Source organism: Chiloscyllium punctatum, chromosome 1, assembly GCF_047496795.1.
Source record: "Chiloscyllium punctatum isolate Juve2018m chromosome 1, sChiPun1.3, whole genome shotgun sequence".
Lineage (NCBI taxonomy): Eukaryota > Metazoa > Chordata > Chondrichthyes > Orectolobiformes > Hemiscylliidae > Chiloscyllium > Chiloscyllium punctatum.
In genome coordinates, this window is record NC_092739.1 from 41,155,631 (window position 1) to 41,177,995 (window position 22,365).

The 22,365-nt window shown below is 41.0% G+C and overlaps 1 protein-coding gene across 6 annotated transcripts in view; it reads right to left on the reverse strand.

Moving 5' to 3' along the window:
- The window catches only part of mapk10 (mitogen-activated protein kinase 10), a 214,957-nt gene that overhangs the window by 10,566 nt on the left and 182,026 nt on the right, over positions 1-22,365 (reverse strand). For all 6 annotated transcript variants that reach the window (XM_072595962.1, XM_072595878.1, XM_072595793.1 and 3 more), the window contains 2 exons: positions 15,232-15,295; positions 12,647-12,724 (listed from right to left, as the gene is read on the reverse strand). In XM_072595962.1, coding sequence (XP_072452063.1) covers positions 12,647-12,724; positions 15,232-15,295 — 142 coding nt within the window. The remainder of the gene's footprint in view (positions 1-12,646; positions 12,725-15,231; positions 15,296-22,365) is intronic.

The window sequence follows — 22,365 nt, forward strand, 5'->3', positions numbered from 1 at the left end:
CAAAATCTCAATTGCGGTTTGACAGCTCAAGCAAATAAATTGTACACAAGGCATACTAAACAAAATAAAAACTCAGGAAATGTTTATCAGTTCCCCTCGAATGCAGCAGCTAAGAGTGGAAGACAATCAGCCCACACTCTGTAAGGACAATATTCAGCATTGGTGTAAATAGATGGTCTTGATGGAGTATTTATCATTAAAGTAATCTATTTAGATTCTATAGTAAACCTATTTAGATTCTTCAGCTAAAGGAGCAAGAGCTGCAAAACTGCTTTCCTTACTACTCACAAAACCACCGAATTGTTACATCTTAGAAGGAACCATTCAGTCCATCTGTACTGGTTCTATTACCTTGTGCCAATTTCTTGTCCTTTCCCTCTATATCTGCACACCATCTCTATCCAAATATTATCCAATACTCTCTTGAATGCCTCCATTGAACCTCCCTTCACCACATTTCCAGGCAGTACATTTCATATTGCTACTTACCCTAATTACTCACGATGTGAAAAAGGCTTTTCTCACATCATCTTTGCTTCATTTGCACATGACTTTAAATCACTGCTCGCTCGTTCTTTCTTCTTTTATGATTATGAAGAGATTCACCTCTACCTAGCCCGTTCAGGATTTTGAAAACCTCCTCTCAGCCTTCTTCTCTCCAAGGAGTGAGGGTCTCAAACTCTTCAATCTATCCTCATGGCTGAGGTTTCCTGGAACCATTCTTGTAAATAGCTTCTGTACTCTCTCCATTACATTCACAACTGAGGATGACATACCTGTAATTCTGTCAGCTTCACTCCGTAAGGGACTGTTTCTCCAGGAGGCAGTGATCTGAACTATGCCACATCCTACAGGAAGGAATGTAGCTAACTGCTTCAATGAGATGGTTTGTTTTCTGAAGCAAAGACAAATTTTCCCATGGACTCACAGAAACTTCATCCTTCATTGATCACCATGTGAATTGGTTGATGGGGGGCAGCTGGGGAATGATCATAGTGGATTGCCATGCAGATCCAAACCCACTTTCCTGGCAATTACCACGATGCTTTACCACTACATAAAGATCAGTTCATCCACCACACAGCACGTGGAAGCCTGGTTGCTTAGAGACCAGAGCTTATGGTTGCACAATCAGCTCATCATATCTCTTAGGAAGCCATTTTCAGCAGCAAGGCTTTGCTGGGATCAGATGCATGGGTCAACTACAGCAGATCATTGGAGTCACCACAAAGAAATTTTGATGCCAGAGAATTAAAAGTGAGAAGAGGCAGGTGGCTTCCTTCAACATGGCCCAGAGCCAACCTCTCTTTTGATCAACTTGCTGCTTCGCAATATGGTTGACAACATGAAACCATCATTGGAGAAGGAGCTTTTGCATGGTGAGACAGAAGACAATGCTGGGATAGAGATTAAAAAGAAGTAGAAAGTGCCCATGTAGTGATGCACCCAGGGTTAGATGTCAGCACGATGATGAAAATTATTCCCACTTTGCAATCATACCCCACAACTGTCATACTGTCATGATGCAAATGTCAATGTTGCTCTTTCTGTTACCTAATAACACAAGGTTACCTGCCACTGGAGGAACAGTTTCTGCACGTAAATATTTTATGCAGCATTTCAATGTTGAAACAGTTTGTTCAAACTCCCATACACAACATCGTACCCCACCCGGCAAAGTGTTCTTTCAAATATTTAAGATATTCCCCAGTGACCACACCATTTGAGGATGAGTTCCGTCAAGTTCTCCGAATGGCTTCTCACCTGCAACCTTTAGTAGTACAGGCCTGAAAAGGCCCAAGTGCAGCCAGCTGATGTCTTTTCAGCCAATCTGTTCCATCTAATTGCAAACATCAGGGAGGGGAGATTTTATCAGAGGCTTGGAAAGGTACAGAAAATCTGTCATTATGAGAGATCTTTTTCCACTCCCACTGTAAAACCGACCCTAATTTACACTTAATATTCCTACTGGTGTACCGGGAAGCAAATTCAAGGAGATCACTGATCTGCATGAGAAACCAATGCATTTGAATTCCAGTCTGCAAAAAAGACAAAATTAAAGGTTAAACCAGAACCTGTATGGCTTTGATATAAGCATCCCTCACATGTGGTATCACTGGCCTGTGTCACATGAGGTGGTGGCATGGGGGGGTTGTGGGGTTGGTGTGCTCTGTTGCAGCAAATATTCAGGTTAACTAAGTGTTGGGTTGTTGACTGCAGAATGTTGAAGCACTACATGAGAACCATATGTCTGGATGTTTTGCTAAACCAAAACATATTTTGGAATTTTTCTGTTTTCAATGATTTCAGCAACTGGTGGTACAGAGAAATGACATGTTGTTGGTCAGAATTTTGGGTCTTTGCTGTTATTGGCCTGTCCAAGACATGTAGTGGCCAATAATAAGCATTTTCTTGCTACCTCCAATTGCTCCTTATCCTTTGTGCTTGACTTAGCGAATCCACCATTGCAGTCCTCTCACACTCACAATAAGTCAATTCTGCTAACTTGACAGCTCCTTCTCTACAGACACTAACTGATCGGATAGCATTTTCTTTTTGTTTTAGATTTTTGGCATCTGTGGGATGCTGATTTACTCTAAATCACATAGGATGTCAAATCCTAGTGCAGTGCTTGACATGGTAGTAGGGCATAGTGGTGCATTGTTAGCCAAGTGCCTCTTTACATTCTGTTTGACACTTCTAGCAAATTCTTCTGCTTTGATATATATTGACTTGCACATTGTCATTTAAACTAGTAAAAGTAAACATGCTGCAGCAATTACACTTCAGGTCTCCTCATATTGCTATGCTGATTACCTTTTTGGAGAGATATTGCTAGAATCTGAAATAAATACAACTTTAATATTGCCACAAGCTTGAAAATTAATTTGGACAAAATACAATTGCCCTAGAAATAAAAATGAGTAACAATGATTAGGTTCACTTCAATGGAGAGCAACATGTCACAACAAGTTGAGCTCCAGAGACTGATGAGAGTGTAACTAAAACAGTTAAGTAGAAAAGCAAGGGGAAAGGAAAGTACCAACAAATCCCAGTGTGACAATGTTTAGCCTTTGTCATTTTCAACTGCCAATGGCTGTGCCACCTTGTAGGTGAACTTGCAGCTGCTACTGTAAGAGGGTGTGCAGTCTCCTAGATTGCTGACTGTCTGTGCTTGTTGTCTGTCTGTGCCAGAAGGTTGGAAATAAGTAAATATGTGCTTGGGCAAGTGATTGAAATATTTGGCATGTCTCAGTCAATTTAGAAAGATTGATGAAGGGAAGAAACAATAAACGTGGCCAAGAGGGAGAAGCAGCTTTTGAGGAGAAACAATGAAATATTCCTTCCGAACCTACAGGGCTACCATGGTGAATTAGTTAGGGAGGGATTGATTCTACAAAGACAGAAATAGCATTGGTAGTGGTTTTATTGAATGACATTCTTAGGCAAACATAGGGGCTTACTAATGACAGGCAGCATGGCTTTGTGTTGGGTAGGTTGTGTCTCACAGACTTGATTGAGTCTTTTTAGGAAGTGACAGTGATGATTAATGGGGATAGTGTGGTCGATGTTAACTACAGGGACTTTAGCAAGACCTTTAACAAGGTCCCTCATATAGGCTGATATACTAAAAGTGAAGTCATGTGGGATTCACTGTAAGTTGGTAAGATGGATATAGGACTGGCTTGGTCCAGATTAGTGCTGGAAGTGTGTTTTTGAACTGGAGATCTGTGTCCAGTAGCATTCCACGGGGATCAGTACTAGGACCCCAGTTGTTGGTAATATATATAATAGAAAAGAACGAACAAGGAATGTAATAAGGAGTTTTTTTATCCTTGATGACATAATTCCATTTCTCTCTGCACTGCAGTTGGATTCTGGAGATAAAACTGATCCCATTTACCTGGGCCTCACTTGCTTTTCCCCAACTCACCACATAAGAGGAAGAAGACCAACTTCCTGAGCACCCCAAACCCTCTCCAAAAATATTGGCCTTATTGTTGCATTAACATATTATTTCCTACCTTTAGCTATGAAAGAAGTTGAAGGCCCTTAAAGATAAGCAATCGCATCCACTGAGGGGTCATTCCCTGTCAGAGTCTCTGAGAGGATGTTGCCTTTGGCTCACTTATTTCCATCTGGATTTCACATTGGAAAACCAAAACCAATCCCATCATGTTCAGTGATAACCATATTCATACACCTGGAAAATGACAATGTGCACCTGATTTTCGAGGAACCATGTCAATTCCAGACTCATTTCAAAATAGCAGGCAGGACCCAATTCTGGGATTCCTGTTCACGTTCCCAATGTTGGCAATTTCCCATGGCCTTTAATACCTTCCATGTCAATTCATACTTCCTAACCACTTCAAACTGGGGAAATAGGAGTCAGAGCACACTGTATAATCTCCATAGGATCAGCATTTGATACAACTGTCTAAAAGTACCAGAGTGGAAGTGTTCATGATTATCTCCTGCCATAAATGTAGTATCAACTGAAAAACCTGTCATCACCCATTTCAAACACTGGAATGCTAAACGGATTAAAATAATTGTCTTCTTTACCTCCTTTTCCAAACCTTTTCAACATTTCTGCAACTGGCCATGTAGTAATGGTGATTTGAAGCACAATCCTAAAATTTCAACCCAGCTTTTTAGATTAATGTTTATTAGGTTTATATTTGACTGCTCGGCTTAAAATAAATTCCACTCAGGCATGTGGTCACACTCTTGCCTCAGAGTTAGAAAGCCACTCACTCAAGTATTTCCAACACTTATGCACACAATACAGGCCCAAACTCCACTGCAGCACTGAAGGGGTGCTGAACTGTCTGACGTGATATCTTTCAGATGAGAAGCTGCCATTAATCTGTCCACTCTAACAACTTGTTAATGTGCTTTCACAGCTCCACTCTGTCCTTGAATTTATCCCTTGCATTCCAAATCCAAATCACTAACATAAATCAGGCAAAGTAAGGGCCCCAATACTGACCCCTGTGGAACACCAACACAACCCTCCCTCCGATCCAACAAAAATGACCATTAACCATTATTCTGTTTCCTATCACTCAGCAAATTTGGAACTGTGTTGGTATTGTCCCTTTTATTTCGCAGGCTGTAACTTTCCTCACAAGTCTGTCAGGTGACATTATATCAAATTCCTTCTAGAAATCCATCTATCTAACATCAACAGTGTTACCCTCTTAAAGAATCTTTGCTACCTCTTCAAAAAAGATTCTATTTTTCTCAATTAGGGAAACAATGTCATTTGGTATAACTAAGTGATTCAAAATCTGACTCTTGAGAACATTATAATCCTATTCTACGGTCGGGCACAAATTTATAGTATTAACTAATACCAAAGATCGCCTTGCAAACTGTTAGTGAAGCTACAAATCATTATTAGAAAAAAACAAAATATAAAAATTCCCACCACTGCTGTTATTACCTGAGAGGAAACCAAAGCTATTATTCGAAAAACCAAGAGAATCTGAAAGTGGAGCTGGGGAGTTACCTCCACAAGTAGAAACAAGCAATGAAGTACATCCATTTTTGAAATTATAAATCATCAATTTCTTGAAAAACAAAGAGAAGACAAGGAAGGTATATAGTCTCTCTCATAACTGCAAAACATCCCAAAATAATTGTGGTCAGTGAATTATTCTTAAAGTAATGAAGAAAATAAAGCAGCTAATGTACACATAGCAAGCTGCCATCAGCAGGAAATGAACTGATTATTGCAGGTTTTTTTCAGTAGGGATAAATGTTGGCCAGGCTGAGGGAAGAAACATCCTGATCTTCTTCAAATCATGGCATGGGATCTTTTACTCCAGTGAAGAGCAAATGGGACCAACAATGTAACACTCTCTCAATATTAAAGGGTCAACCTCAATTTCAACTTCGAGTCTCTGATGTGGTGGGAATTGAAGCCACAGTTTTCTGATTCAGAGGCAAGAGTGCAACCACTGGATCACAGCAGACAGAATAACACTAGGAAATTTGTTCTAAATTGGACATCGCAATACACTGGAAATGCTTGATAGAAATTAAATACACACTGTTGAAAATATCAGATGCTGAATGGTTAAGTTAGGTGTACAGTAATTACATTTTATTTATGTCAGTTGGAGAGCCAATGTACAGCTAAGTGGACTGGAAATCTGATTAATCTGATTCTCGAGAACATAATCAACCTATTTTACAGGTCAGGCCATAAATTTATAATATTAACTAACACCATAGGTCATCTCGCAAACTGTTTGTGGAGCTAGAAACAACTATTAGAAAAACTCCCATTACTGCAGTTCTTACCTGAGGGGAAACCAAATCTAGGCCAACTAAAGATGGAGCTGGGGTATTCCCTCATAAACAATAGGCTCTTTCTTGCACCTTCTACTTTGGAACCTTGAGGATTATATTGACTTTGTGGTTGTAAATGTAAAGCAGGCAACAGCGAATCAGCAATCTGCTCTTTCTTTATTTCTCCCGATTTGCATTTTCAGTGCAGTGACCTTAAACAAGTGGAACCACTAATAACAGTACCTCCTTGTTTCTGGAGCAAACTGGTCTCCAGGGATCAGGACCAAACTACTTTAATCCTTAACTAGCATTGGTCCGAGCACAAGCTCAACCATCGTAAAAATAGTGGTGCAATGTCTTTGACCACAGGAGGGATAAAAATTTACAATAGCATCAGAAAATACATCTGTCTATTAATCCCTGTGGAGACAATTTTTAAAAAAAGAATTATAAATTCAGACAGCATTCCCCCCTTCATTCATTTTAGAAAGTTAGTGCGCAATTTGCTTCCATCACCAGATGATCCAGATAATACACTGTAGTTTACAATAACCCAGAGTAAAAATATTTTCCCAACATTTTTTTGCCATAACCTTAAATATATGTTGCTTGCTTAGTAAGTCTCTTATGAGTAGAAACAGTTTCTTTTTTAATTAGCTGGATTAAAAACCCTATAATTTTGCATATGGCTGAAAAAATACACAATTTGTCAAAATTTTCTTTCTTGTACCGTTTGCAAGAATTTAAAAGTTACATAAAGTCTGGCTGTTAATTGTCAATCAGCATTAATGGGTGCATTTTTCGTGGCAATACCTCAACAAAGCAGAGTCCATTTACTAATCAGCACTCGCCTTTCCTGGACTATAAATGTTGTTTTTCCCTTTGAAATTGTATTCTTGTGAAATATCCTGATGAGTGTGAAAGATGACAAAATATGTCTTTTTTTCAGCAATATTCAAGTTCATATAATTTTCATCAATTCTACTAGGTTACTCTTTAACTAATAAATCAATTTTAAAATCTTGACATCATTCCTAAAGTGCGATGTCCAGATTGTATACAGTACTGTAGCTGGCACCTAATCAGTGATTTATAAAGATTTAACACAACCTTTCCTTGCTTTTATGTCCTATATGTCTGTTTATAAAATCCACGATCACTTATAATTTTAATAATTTATCAATTTGTCCCCGTGACCTTCAAAGATTTATCCAGAATCCTTATTAATATAAATTAAATGGTATAACTTTGACTCCTCATTTTTTCTGAAAAAATGCATCATCTCACAATTCTCTTTATTCAATTGCACCTGGTATACATGTGCCCATTTTAGCAGTCAATGTCATTAAAGAAAGAGAGTGAAAATCTTCAGAAGGTATAGTCATTCAACATTCCACCACGCAAGGTTCTGGTAGAGAGGGAAAAATAAACCTTTATATTGACCACTTGATCTCAACATCACCACTGTGAAATATAGCAAACTGAGCTCAGAAAGGATTCATCAGGACAAAAGCAGCAAACATGGTGACTAGGTCAATTCCTGGGCTGGGAGCACTGGTCTAAGAGAAGTGACCAAGTAGTATGAGCCTGAACTCCTGAATAAGAGGTAAGCTCATTGAACACTATCACTTTTCATTGTAATTGTACATTTGCAGTATAGAAATGTAACATGCTTTTACTGCAATAACATTAAATAAAAAATACAAAAAAAAGCCTCCAAAGTCCCTTTATATTGCAGCTTTTCTGTAGGGATTAGATTCCCTACAGTGTGGAAACAGGTCCTTTGAACCAAACAGTCCATACCGACCCTCCGAAGAGTAACAGACCCACTTCCCCGCTGACTAATGCACCTAACACTATGGGCAATTTAGCATGGCCAATTCACCTGACTTGCACATCTTTGGACTGTGGGAGGAAACCAGAGCACCCAGAGGAAGCCCACGCAGACATGGGGAGAATATGCAAACTCCACACAGACAGTTGCCAGAGGCTGGAATCGAACCTGGGGCTGTGAGGCAGCAGTGCTAACCACTGAGCCACCATGCCACCCCAATTAATATCCTGTTCTATTGCTCTCCCATCCAAAATGAATAATTTCATGTTTTCCCAAATTGTACTCCATTTGCCAACTTCTTACCCACTTACCTATCAGTATTTCACTGTAAACCATTTGTGTCCCTCTGAATACCTGCCTTTCTACCTTTTTTTTCATTCATTTATTTTCTATTTTATTCGTTCAGATTTCAGCAGCCACACAGCTCTGAGCAGTTGACTGGAAATGATCAGCTACTTGACAGGACAAGCCCGCTCCCCCCCCCCCCCCCCACCTCATCTGTAAGCTGACATTTTTTAGCATAAATAAAGTGATGATGATGTAGTAAAAAAGCTGGTTGAAAGAGAAACGAGACATATTCCATTCAATAGCAAAGAGCAAACTCATCCAGATTTAATTTCCATTGACTTCAATGTAAATAAAGGTCAGACGCAATATAATCTGCTCGTTCAATAGCACCTATTAAATATTATCTCAAAGTCAAAGCCTACCCCCATTCTTCACATGAGGAGTTTCTGTCCACTGTTACAATAGAGGAGAACTGGAGGTCACTCCCAGCAACACTGAAAGCTCTGCTGTCAACTGAGGGCGGGGCATTTGCACGTATGGAATAGCTCCTTGAATATTGGAAATGATAAAACGCATAGTTTATACCGTGGGGTGGCATGGTGGCTCAGTCGTTAGCACTGTTGCCTCAGCACCAGGGACACAGTATTGATTCCAGCCTCAGGCTTCTGTCTGTGTGGAGTTTGCACATTGTCCCCGTGTCTGCGTGGGTTTCCTCTGGGTGCTCCGGTTTCCTCCCACAGTCCAAAGACATGCAGGTTAGGTGGATTGGCCGTGCTAAATTGCCCACAGTGTTCAGAATGTGTAGGCTCGGTGGAATTAGCCATGGGAAATGCAGGGTTACAGGGACAGGGTGGATGTGGATGGGATGCTCTTTGGAGGATTGGTGTGGACTCAATGGGCAGAATGGCCTGCTCCCACACTGTAGGGACTATGTGCTATTAAATTCAGTCACCCCACCTTCTCAGACATGAATAAAAAAGAAGTTAATAGAGTTTTTGATCTGATGGTGTTAATAAAATGTTTGAGCAAAGAGCATCTGAAGAAGATAGCTCAATAATTAATCTTCACATAAATTGTAATCAATTTAATAATAAGTTTTTTAAAGGCAAGGTAAAAATGTATTCCATATCAAATATGATTGCGTAAAGTATATTTGTAGAATATTTTGAAAGGCAAAAAGGCATTTTCGGAGCAAAATGCTGAAAATATTCCTCACGTGACAGAGTCTCAAATCAGAAAAGCCATTAGGAATGATATTTTCCTTCATCCTCTAACTTTAGACAAAAAGCCGATAGGAATGTGTCAATTTATTCTCAAAGATTAGTGACTAACTCCATCCCTAAAGTATAATTAGCCAGCATTCCAAATGATGCCCAAACAGGAAGAAAGTTAAAATGTTGATGAGGAAACAGTCACCACATTGGTGACAACAACCAGAAAATGCCACCTCTTTAAAAAGGTTTAGAACACATTGGCAAAAGCATATTGTCAGGAAACAGTTACACTGGATTCCTCATTTGTGCCTGTTTGTATTTCCTACTCTCTGTCCCAATTTCAATCCTTCAAATTCACTTCATTGTGAATTATTTACTGCCCCCTAGTGACCAGGAAAGGAAGTGCAATATTAAAGAACCACGAAACAGAGGAGACTTTTACCAAAGTAAAAAAAGAGGTGTATTTTTAACAATCTCACCTCATCAACTTGTCCCTGTGGTGTCCTTCTTGCCCAATTCTAGCCTTATCTTACCATCGGCCATTCCCAGAACAATTCGCCACTTACCAGATATCCTGAAATTGACCACATCCCTGGTGCATTGCCCATTGGGCACCTGGAAAAGTTGTTGGTTCTTAGCAGTCCTGTGCATTTCATGACATTTACCCCAGACGTGGCAGACAAGGGGAAATTGACATTCCTCTTTGTGGGCTGAAACTGGATGTCCTACTGGATGGGGTGGTGCCAATGCAGGGTGTCTGCTTACCCCAGGACCAACACCCAATACACCACACCATACCAGCCTGTTTCCAGGTTACTCAGTCTGGTCCGAGATTGATGACCGGATCACTGCTTCTAGCCGTCTGGAGGAATCCACGATGATTATGGAAGAAGGTCAAATAACTTTGCTCACTCTGCCAGGGTAAGTGATACCTAACACTCACTCTATCTCTGCTACTCTACCCAGCTGCCACCAAGGCTCACTATTGCCTGTGACATCTTCCTTCACTCACTGTCATCCGCAACCCTCGACAACACTAACGTCAGCTCTGATGATGAATTATCCAGACTTGAAATGTTAGCTTGCTGTCTCTCAATGGATGTTGCCTGACCTGCTGTGATCTCCAGCATTTTTTGTTTTCAGTACAGTTTCCAGCATCTGCTGTAACTTGCTCCTTGACAGCACTAACCCTGCATGCCCTCTGTGCTGTCCAGTCACTTGCTTAGGGCACCTCTACCTGCACCAACAACAACAGCACATGCCACCCACTTTCAACTCCCTTATTTCATGCCTCCTCCCCCCCACCCCCCCACCAAACCATTCCAGGATGAAAACAACCCACAATGGGACAGAAAATGTCACAATGGGTGGTGAGCTGCCTGACAATCAGCTCCTAGCCATCATGTGGACTCCTGACTCTGGCCATGCCCGAGGGGCTGAATGACCATGGCCACCCCCCTGGACTTATTTCAGAGAATGCTCCTGACTTACGGTGCTCACACCTGAAGGCTATCTCCCTCAATTTGACAGAGGTCTGCTCACAACCATGAGAAGCTTTCAGCCTGTGTCTGTGCTGAACAGAAAGGCAACACAGCCTGGTATCCGTGGCTGAGGGGGCAAAGTGCAGAAAGGCAAAGCAAGCCAAGACAAGTGATGCTCTGAGTAGACTCAGAGTGAGTGTACACTGTGACAGGAAATGGCCAGACTGGAGAGAGGGCCTGGTCCAGTCCATGAGCTGGGTGTGCATCCCTGAGTGCACAGTGTCCCTGCTACACCATTACAATGAGAGTTGCTAGTAAAGCCCGAGGTGTAGTGTTAAAGTGCAGAAATATCCTGTAAGTGGTTGGCATGGTGGCTCAGTGGTTAGCACTGCTGTTTCACAGCACCACTGTCCCAGGTTCGATTCCAGCCTCAGGCGACTGTCTGTGTGGAGTTTGCACATTCTCCTTGTGTCTGTGTGGAGTTCCTCTGGTTTCCTCCCACAGTCCAAAGATGTGCAGATCTGGTGAATTGGCCCTGCTAAATTGCTCATGGTGTTAGGTGTATTAACCAGAGAGAAATGGGTCTGGGTGGGATTCTCTTTGGAGGGTCGGTGTGGATTTGTTGGGCTGAACGGCCTGTTTCCACACTGTAGGGAATCTATTCTAAAAAAACATCTAATCAGATATATGCCACAAGAATTCCCAGAAGGTTATACATGTCGGATATCAATATCTGTGAATATGGGGCTCATTTAGCCAGTATCTTGAGATGTTGATGCCCAGAATCTAATAGGGAGGTCCTTTAGTGCTGAATTCTTCAGGTGCTCATTCTGAAGTCCATGATGACACTACTCCACATCAAGGTTGTTCAGCACATTTGGCAAAACAGAAAAGTGAATATTAATGAGACAAATGGCAGTATTACTTAAGTGTTTAGCAAAAAATAATCCTCTGAATTGGCAACTCCCCATTGCCGAATGAGAAACCTTGCTTTGCTGCCCAGCAAACAGATAAAAGATACAGCAAGGTGACATCGGAACATGCCTGCCCAGACATCTCATGTAATGGTGCCTTAAATCTCAGCATAGCATACATCATTCAGGCTTCTGCAAGACCCTACTCAATAGTTCCAATACTGTTTTCTGTTACCATATTGACCAACAAAATGACTTAGTCTTTTCGGTACACTTGCAATAAAATATATAAACTTTCAGCTGGAGAATATATTCAAATGATGGGTTAAACACATTTCTGGAATGCACTAGGAATAATGGAATAAAACTGAACAAGGTAAATTAGTTGTTATTATCTCTGTACGGGGTTACTGGATTTACCTGAGGGAGAAGGTTGTGATTCTCTCTGTACAGGGTTACTGGATTTACCTGAGGGAGAGGGTTGCAATTCTCTCTGTTCGGGGTTACTGGATTTACCTGAGGGACAGGGTTGTGACAATCTCTGTACAGGGTTACTGGATTTACCTGAGGGAGACGGTTGTGATTATCTCTATACAGGGTTACTGGATTTACCTGAGGGAGATGGTTGTCCCTTCACAACACCGTTTTTAGTTTTCTCTTCAAAATCCATTACCTCCTTGTAGATTAATTCTGTAACATGAAAGCAAAATTCAAGTCAATGTCTATTCCATGTTTGTAAGTTCATTCTCACAGTGATGGCTCTTGCAGTATTCACAGAAACAAAATTACCAGAAAAGTATCAGCACGGACTGTATCTACATTGAACAGCAACATCTTTTTCCCTGCAGTGTCGTGGGCTAAGTGGTGACCTTATCGACGCTTATAGAATCATGACGGGCATGGATAGGATGATTAGCCAAGGTCTTTTTCCTAGGGTTGGCGAATCCAAAACTAATGAGCATTGGTATCAGGTGAGAGGGGAAATATTTAAAAGGAACTTGAGGGGAAACGTTATCACACAGAGAGTGGTACGTGTATGGAATGAGCTGCCAGAGGAAGTGGTGGAGGCTGGTACAATTACAACATTTAAAAGGCATCTGGATGGGGATATGAATATGAAGGGTTTGGAGGAATATGGGCCAAATGCTAGCAAATGGGACTAGGTCAGATTGGGATGCCTGGTCGGCAGGGACAAGTCAGACCGAAGGGTCCGCTTTCATGCTGTAAGATTCTATGACTCTATCAACTAAGTCTCAGACCTGCTCAATCATATATACTTTGATGTGGAGGTGCCAGTGTTGGTCTGGGATGGACGAAGTCAGAAGTCACACAACACCAGGTTATAGGCCAACAAGTCTTTCCTCAGGTGAAACAACGCTCTAAAAGCTTGTGATTTCAAATAAAACTATTGGACTATAACCTCGTGTCATGTGACATGTATGCTTTGAGCAGGTACTCAGTACTCACTGAAGTCACATTTACTGGTATCCTAAACACTCAATCTCTTTGACATATATATTTCTCTTGGCAGATTGTAACACATTATCTCTGGAATGTGGATTTCCTTATTATGAATCAGATCATTTAATGCTGCTTTAAGGTTTAACAGTAACTCACTGCTGTTTAGAGCAAAGTCACTCAGGAGACAAAAGGGTTTTAATTCCATTTGGTTCAGTACAGGGAACTGACTTGTTACAAGGAAAATCTGATGAGAAACAGTGGGTGCTATATATCAGGAGACACAATTTCAGCAAGGGGCCTGCTGTTTGGGATGGGAAGATCAGCCAAGTTTAGACTCCATTGCATTAAATGTTTTGAAGCAATTGAACTCCAAGTGTGAGCAAATCTGGGATTGGAGCTTGGATTCTTTCCAGTTAATCCCAGGAAGTTCAGCTAGCACAGTCTGAACAGGGTCTGTACAGAGGCAGCATCGACTCAGTAGTCAACCTATTAAAGGTCCCATTAATGCAGAATGCAGATTACTTACTCTTGAAGCAAATTGCTCCTTTCTTCCTTGAGGACAAAATTCTATCCAACATACTTTGTCCAATCTGGCCCTTAGCCATCACTTCTCAGAATGGTCTGGTATTTATCTCCTCCCTGAGATAGCTGATACTATTGTGCCAGAAGCAAGAGTACCTGGGTTTGAGATTGGAATTACAGTGAGAAGGCTCAGAATGGCAGGCATAACCCATGTGACCCATCATCATGGGACTACTTCTCTCACTATTTCTGTAGAATTTCAATTCCATCTTTGTCCCCAGATGTTTATGCCTTGTTCCCCATCTATAATTGTGTTTGAATGGAGGGTAGGGCTTTAGTTGTCGAAAGATGTAGGTGCATTTATTTTAAATTGATTTGAATAAGCATTCTGATATTAAATCTGAAATCATGGGATTCTTCAGTAATCCTAACAACCTATTCATATTTACTCTAATGTGCTCCTTTAAGAGAAATTCAATGTAGGCAATTGTAAAGTTGTTTCAATTATTAGTGGCTGCTATCACCAAGTAACTGAAATATTGGGTACTGACAGAAATATCCTTTATTTCTTGCTTTATGTTTACAAATATTGATTTTTAAGTTTGGATAGAGTCAGTTTTGACATGAAATGTTAATTGTTTCTCTCTTACATGCTGACAGAGCTGCTGGGTTTCTCCAGTAATAAAAGTTAAAGTGCTGCAGTGTCATTTCTGAAAAACATCACAGTGAACACAAAACATTAACTCTGTTCTCTCTCCCCAAAGATGCTGCCACACCTGATGTGTTTCTCCAGCACGTTCTGTTTTTATTTCAGATTTCCAGTATTTGCAGTATTTTGCTTTGATTTGAAATTCTTCAGCTCTATTCATTGTTTGAATACAGCAGGGGAGATTTTCAATGTTCTGCTCAGGAGTTGCAGATCACTTGACTATTCTAGAATCTGCTGACCAAGGCTTCTTGTGGTACAATGGTAGTGCCTCTACTTCGGAGCCAGGAGGTCCAAGTTCAAGGTGAGTAATAACATTTCAAAAATATCTAGAACTGATTGATATTCAATTCAATCAATTTATATGCCGAACGCCATTTGAAGATCTGCCTGTCATTTCTCACAATTTAGTGAATATGGCAATAACCATCATACTTGGAAAAATGTTATGTAAGATTATCAAACTTTGATGATCATAATTGAAACCCGACTGCTTAGTTTTCATTACCTTTCCATTCATCTATACTGTGTTCTCTCTCATCAAGCTGCTTGTCATAGATTTGGGGAGGAGGCTATAAAACAAAGGTCATATATATTACATAGAATGGCATGGAAACTTACATTTCAGTCCATCTCTCTACTCCTCATTTAAAGTCAGCATCAATATACTTTTCACAATTATCCCACTACTGCATTATTAATTAACATACATCCAAACTCACTGTTTCAGTATTATCAATGGTTTAACTGTGAGTTACTACATGTCAACAAACTTGGAAAATGTGTCAAATAACTTCAAAAGTGCCTGTCTGGCTCCAGAGAAATTCAGCCTGTTCAAAAGGCAATATACAACTGAGAATGTTTGATTTGCACCTCAGTTTTATTTTTTTCCCATCAATAATACTCTCTCCTGTACTATATGCATTGAGTTCAGAGTACTGTTCTCTGCATGATTTTTTCGATAGGGCTAATTGGTTTCCTGTCCCTGATCTATAATAAGTCACTAAGATCTACAAACTGGTTGTTGGGTGCAGTGATACGCAGTCAGCCATTGGTGTAGCTCAGGAATTCCACTCTAACATGGAAGTCTCTGCAACCCTTGTTGCAGGAGTGCCCGGAGAATGAGGCCAGTTTGCTGGTTTCTCTATTGTCTGGGCTGCCTTTTTCGACAGCTGAACTTTTAATTTCAGCTCACCCTTCAATTCCTTTCCAAATGGTCAGCCTCCAATTGTCACAGTTATCAGGGACTGTCACCCAGTTGTTCTTATCAATGTATGGCATCTTGATATGTCACTTACTGGTGTACCTGTCGCTGAGGTTAGATTAGATTAGATTACATTACAGTGTGGAAACAGGCCCTTCGGCCCAACAAGTCCACACCGACCCGCCGAAGCACAACCCGCCCATACCCCTACATTTACCCCTTACCTAACACTACGGGCAATTTTGCATGGCCAATTCACCTGACCTGCACATCTTTGCACTGTGGGAGGAAACCGGAGCACCCGGAGGAAACCCACGCAGACACGGGGAGAATGTGCAAACTCCACACAGTCAGTCGCCTGAGGCGGGAATTGAACCCGGGTCTCCGGCGCTGTGAGGCAGCAGTGCTACCCACTGTGCCACCGTGCCACCCACTGCTATGGACTGCTAGGAGGTTGGGACTCAATGCCCAGCTTTCCATACAGAAGGTCATTGGGAATATGGGCACCATCATTCTGATGAATGTGTCTGAGTCAGCAGAGGCATTGTTAGCTTAGCAGTGAATATGCATGCTCTAGGACCTCAGAGACAATGACCTTGTTCTGCTAAGATATGTTGAGAATGCGTCTAAGACATTGAAATGGAAATAATTCATTTTTTTCTCCTGCTTGTGCAGTGATCAGCTCTCAATGAGTCTGCACTGCTGTGGGGAAGTTGTATCAGTGTTCAGCAGATCAAGTTTCATGTCAATCACAGCTGTCTTACTACACTATCAATCAGTTACAAGTTATCCACTAATCCAATGAACAACTTGCCAATTGAAGAGTTAGCATCTTCTTCCTTTTAATTTATTTTATTCCTGGTGATACTTAGAGAAAGGCAACATTGAGACATTAGAGATCAGTATTTACATTTGAGATCAGTGTTATTGGAAACAGCAAACAAGAATAAAGTGAGTGAATTGTCTTTCTTGCACAACTTCAGAAGTGCTACAAAATAGTAAAGCTGTAACATTTTTTATAAAGGGAGTGAAATGTATAGCCAATGCATCATTCCTCCTTGCTACATTGGTGGTAACATTGTTAAGTTTTAGTCATTTTATTAAGGCTTTGTCATTCTGATCATCAAGCTCCGTGAGAACATAACAAATAAAAGGGGGTGTAGACCATATCGTCCCTTGAACCTGCTCTGCTATTCTACAGAGCCGTGTTGACCTTTTGCCTCAACTCCACTTACTCATCTAATTTCCATATGCCTCAATTCCCCGAGATCTGATCCAGCCATAAATAGAGTTAATGATGGAGAATCCACAAACCCCAGGAGAAACTCGTTCGAGAAGGAAGTTCTCAACTCAGTACAAAATGACCAACTTTGTATATGGAAGCTATGCCCGTGTCTAGATTCTCCAGACATGGGAAAACACTTCTCAGCGCCAACCTGGTTAAGTTCCTTCAGAATCCTTTTTGTTTCAATCAGATTGTCTTTGATTTTTCTAAACTCCAGATAAGATAGACTCATTTTACTCCGCCACTCTTTACAAGCCAACACTTTTATCAAAGGAACCAATCTAGCAAACCTTAAATTATACTATCGCCAATACATATATATCCTTCTTTAAAAGGGTGACACTGTGGCACAGTGAGGGCAGCACACTGGCACAGCAAAGCATTGCTGCTTCACAGTGCCAGGGACCTAGGTTCGATTGCAGCCTTGGTTGACTGTCTGAGTGAAGCTTGCACATTCATCCTGTGCTTATGTGGGTTTCCTCTGAGTGTTCTAGTTTCATCTCCAGTCGAAAGATGTGCAGATTAGATGGATTGACCATGCTCAATTGACCTGTAGCATATAGGGAAGTGTTGGCTAGGTGGATTAGCCATGGAAAATATGGGGTTACAGGGAGAGGTGGGGTGCTCTTCAGAGGGTTGATGCAGACTTGATGGGACAAAAGGCCTCTTTCTGCACTGTATGGTTTCTGTATAGACAAAGCTATGCACTGTATTCCAGCTGTGGTCTCACCAAAGCCAACTGTAGCAAGAATTCCTTCTGCTTCCATGCACTTGCCAGAAAGTTCTACACACCACTTGCTTTCACTTGTTGTACCTGCCCTGATTAATTAATTCCTTATCACAGCATATCAAAGTCTCTCTGCATATCAATGTTTACAAGATTCATGTCTTTCAAAAATGACGCTGCTTTTTTATGAATGTCAAAGTTAATGACCCATTAATTTTTCACATTTAGGCTCAGCTAGGATGAGAAACATGGTTGTCAGGCCTACATAATTGTGGAGGCTCTTACATCAGCTGCTTTATTAAATGACCACACATTGAGCTTCCAGACCATGATCCCATTTTAGGAGTCCAGGAATACTCTTCGGCAGACTGCTTTTCACTGGCTGTGCTGATTGCTAATGCTGTCCTTATCTGGTCCTAAGTCACAACATCAAATCCCCCGATGTAGGACTCTGCATGCCCTCCTCTGGCAGTGATCTTTATTGGAAACCGACAAAGGATTCGAGAACTCCTGGAAAACAATTTCCAGATTGACTTATGAATCGCACTTGCTGTTCCTGTTTTTTGAGTTGAGATTGAAATGCATGGGAAAGTATGTGTATTTTTAGATACCTGCATCCACTCCCCCACAAGTCTGAGTGGTACGGTCGCTCAGTGGTTAACACTGCTGTCTCATATGCACCACGGACTTTGGTTCAATTCCAGCTTTGGGAGATTATTGCTGTGGGGTTTGCACATTGTCTGTGTGGGTTTCTACCAGGTGTTCCAGTTTTTCTCCCACAATCAAAAGATGTGCAGGCTAGGTGGATTAGCCATGGTAAATGCACGGGTTATAGGGATAGGATGGGATGCTCTTCAGAGAATCGATGCAGCCTCTTTCTGCACTGTAGGATTCTATGATTCTGCGATTAATCTCGAAACAACCTAATGTATGAAAATTGAGGCTACATCAACAGTTAAGTGCTATTGACATGCTATTCATTATGCAGTAACCTCTCTGAAAGAGATGGAAGCCTTCTTTGAAATACATCTGCTGTCATTACCAGGCTGTGTGCCCTCATGTAGTGGAGCAGCAGGGTTTGAGATTATTTGTATGCCACTTGACCCCACTGCCAGCCCATTTCCAATTTCGATGAGTCTCCCATGCCATGACCAGTACTAGAGTTGCGCTGAATGTAATTCTGATCATGTCAAACAATGTGCAAGAAAATAAGAAACAACTGATCTCTCAATGACAATGGCAGCTTAGTTACTGCAACCGCGCTCTCAGAGCCATGTGAACCCATGACATTATCAACAGCAGCAAAAGTGACTACATCTTTCTCAACTGCTTGGTTTTGACAGTTTTATTGCAGAAACACACAGAATCAGAACAGTAATGCTGGCAGAGTTTTAATAGTGTTGAGAAATGCAGCAGGTATTGGATATTGAAATGCCATCATTGTTATTCAGTAGGAAAGATGATGAAGTGAATAATGCTTCAGTCACTCATCTTATATGTTAAAAGATACCAAATTGATTGGGACGGTAGGTGATCCATATTTACTGTCCATATTTAATTGAAGGTTTACTCATGGGCTCTTGTAGCACAGTGGCAATGGTCCTACTTCTGGGGTCAAGTCCCATCTGCCAAGGACATTTGCCATAATATATTTGAATGTCTTGATTAAAAATATCTAAGAGGCATAATATGTGAGAGAGAAGATGCCTTTGCCTCCTGTTAGCACTATACTGTGTATAACAGTCATAAATAACTGGTACATTGTCCTTGGTAACACCTCTATCAATCAGAATTTATTTACCCATCAATCAGCACACTCTCCTCACATTCTACTGATGTTGTTTTCCCTTTACTTCAGTATTTCTTAGGAGTTGTTCGGATGAGTACAAGATGAAAAGCTTGGACAAAATGTGTTTTTTCAGCAATATTCCACTTGACCTTGTGCCCTGACAAAAATAGCCATTAGCACTTTAAATGAACAGACTGAACCTTCACAAGAATCTTGAAAACCTTTTGATATTCCCTCATGACACTTAAGAGCAATTTAGATAAACACCTGAAATGCAACAGCATAGGCCAAGAACTGGAAAATGGAATTAGAATCCACGGATGTTTGGTGACAGGCACCAACATTCTGTGCTGTGAAAACTCGATGACTATATGAAACAAGTTCACTCTCATTCTCCTCTTGAGAAGGGATTGCCTTCTTTTGGGACATGGTTTCTAAGCAACACTTTGTCCAAATGACCATCTTCCTGCAAACGTTTGGGCGTGTGAGCATCAGTGCTCCAGATGAGGCAACAATTCCCAGGCTGAATCGTATCCTCACTCGACTTGCTGAAATAAGACTGACTGGAGAGAGAGAGAGAGAGAGACAGAGAGAGAGAGAGAGGGAGAGAGAGCAGATGCACATCCTTGAGTCCTGCAATGACTGACTTTCACACAGGTGCATTGTGTAGCAGGTTCCACAGGAGAAGCAACTGAGCACAAACAGTGGAGAGTCCGAGGAGCTCTGTGGCTAGATGAGAGTATCCCAACTGCAGTGAAGATTGGCTAACTCAATCTGAAATTGACTCAGCTCCATTTGACTCTCAGCTACCTGCTTGATTTATAAGATTGAACTTTATGCCATGGTTTTTAAGGATTACTTGAAAAACTGCATTTTGATAAGGCAAACCAGGTGAGGACAGTTAATGATAGGGTGCTGGGGAATGCTCCCACACAAAGAAATCTAGTGTTGGTTCATAGTTACTAGAAAGCGGAGTCACAGGAAGACAGGATAGTGAAGAAGGTGTTTGGCCTGCTTGCCTTCATTGATCAATGCATTGAATATAAGAGTTGGGAGGTCATGTTGCACCTGTATGGGACATTGGTGAGGCTACTTTTAGAGTACTGTGTACAATTCTGGTCTCCCTGCAATAGGAAGGATGCTATTAACTTTGAAGGAGTTCAAAAAAAGGTTTTCAAGATTGTTACCATGATTGGAGGTTGAGCTATTGGGAGAGGCTGAACAGGCTGGGGCTGGAGAGTCAGAGGCTGAGGGGTGACCTTATAGAGGTTTATAAAATCATGAGGGGCATGGATATGGTGAAAGCCAAGGTCTCTTTCCCAGGGTATGGGAGTCTGAAACTAGACGGCATATGTTTAAGGTGACAGGGTAAAGATTTAAAAGGGACCCGAGGGGTAACGTTTGTATGCCTGGGTTGATTCGTGTATGGCATGAGCTACCAGAGGAAGTGGTGGAGGCTGGTACAATTACAAAACTTAAAAAGGCATCTGGATGGGTAAATGAATAGGAAGGATTTAAAGGGATATGGGCTAAATGCTGGTAAATGGGACTAGATTAATATAGGATACCTGGTCAGAGCGGATGAGTGGGACCGAAGGGTCTGTTTCTGTGCTGTTTACCCTATTTTACTTTAAAGCCCCACTTAACAAAATGTCTTCCATTTTCTTAAAATCTCCACTACCGCTCTGAAAGCTATGCAATGATAAAAGGAAGAAATTGACAGTTTGCAAGTTCTGATACACACTGAATGGAGAGAACAATTCATCTGATAGTTCCTTGAACATTTATGTCATGTCCACACAATGTCTAGGTTATCAAAGGCAAATTTAGCAATCAAACTTGGTTCCCAGGGAAAAGAAAAAATGCTGGATTTAGGTTTGCGTATGAGACTAGGAAAGTGTTAGGAAGCCAAAGAATGAAGCTCAATGAGTATATGAAGCCACCTGGATTGTCATTTCATTCTGGCTCTATAACAGATTATCTTCATTCATTTTTTACAATATACCCAACCTTTCTGTATTGTAATTGTATTCTTCCTAATGTGATTCTGTTTTGAGAGCAAGATGAGTTTTTTCTAATGCTACCAATGTGTTCCCACTATTAAGTTTTATATTTCCCATTGTTACCACAGGTTGGGCCTATCTTGAGAGCTGATTGCCCAGTCTGTCACTGGTAGGCCAATTCTAATCAGTGAAACTGGCTCTGCCAAATCTGATTTGGCCTCCCTTTATTCGGCATCATTTGACTTATGATTTGGAGGTGCCATTGTTGGACTGGGGTGTACAAAGTCAGGTTATAGTCCAACAGATTTACTTGGAAGCACTAGCATTCAGAGCACTGCTCCTTCATCAGGTGGTTGTGGAGTATAAGATTATAAAACATGCAAATTTATAGCAAAAGTTTGCAGTGTGACGTAATTAAAATTATATATTGAAAAAGACTTGGATTTTTTGTTAAGTCTCTCATCTTTAAGAATGGGCATTTTGGTTTCAGTTCTTTCATATGTAAATTCCAGAACTTTCTTAAAGTTGCATTCTCAAGTGAACTTTAACAATAGGCGCTTCCAAATAAATCTGTTGGGCTATAACCTGGTGTTGTGTGATTTTTCATTTGACTTAAAAAGTCACGTTGACAACC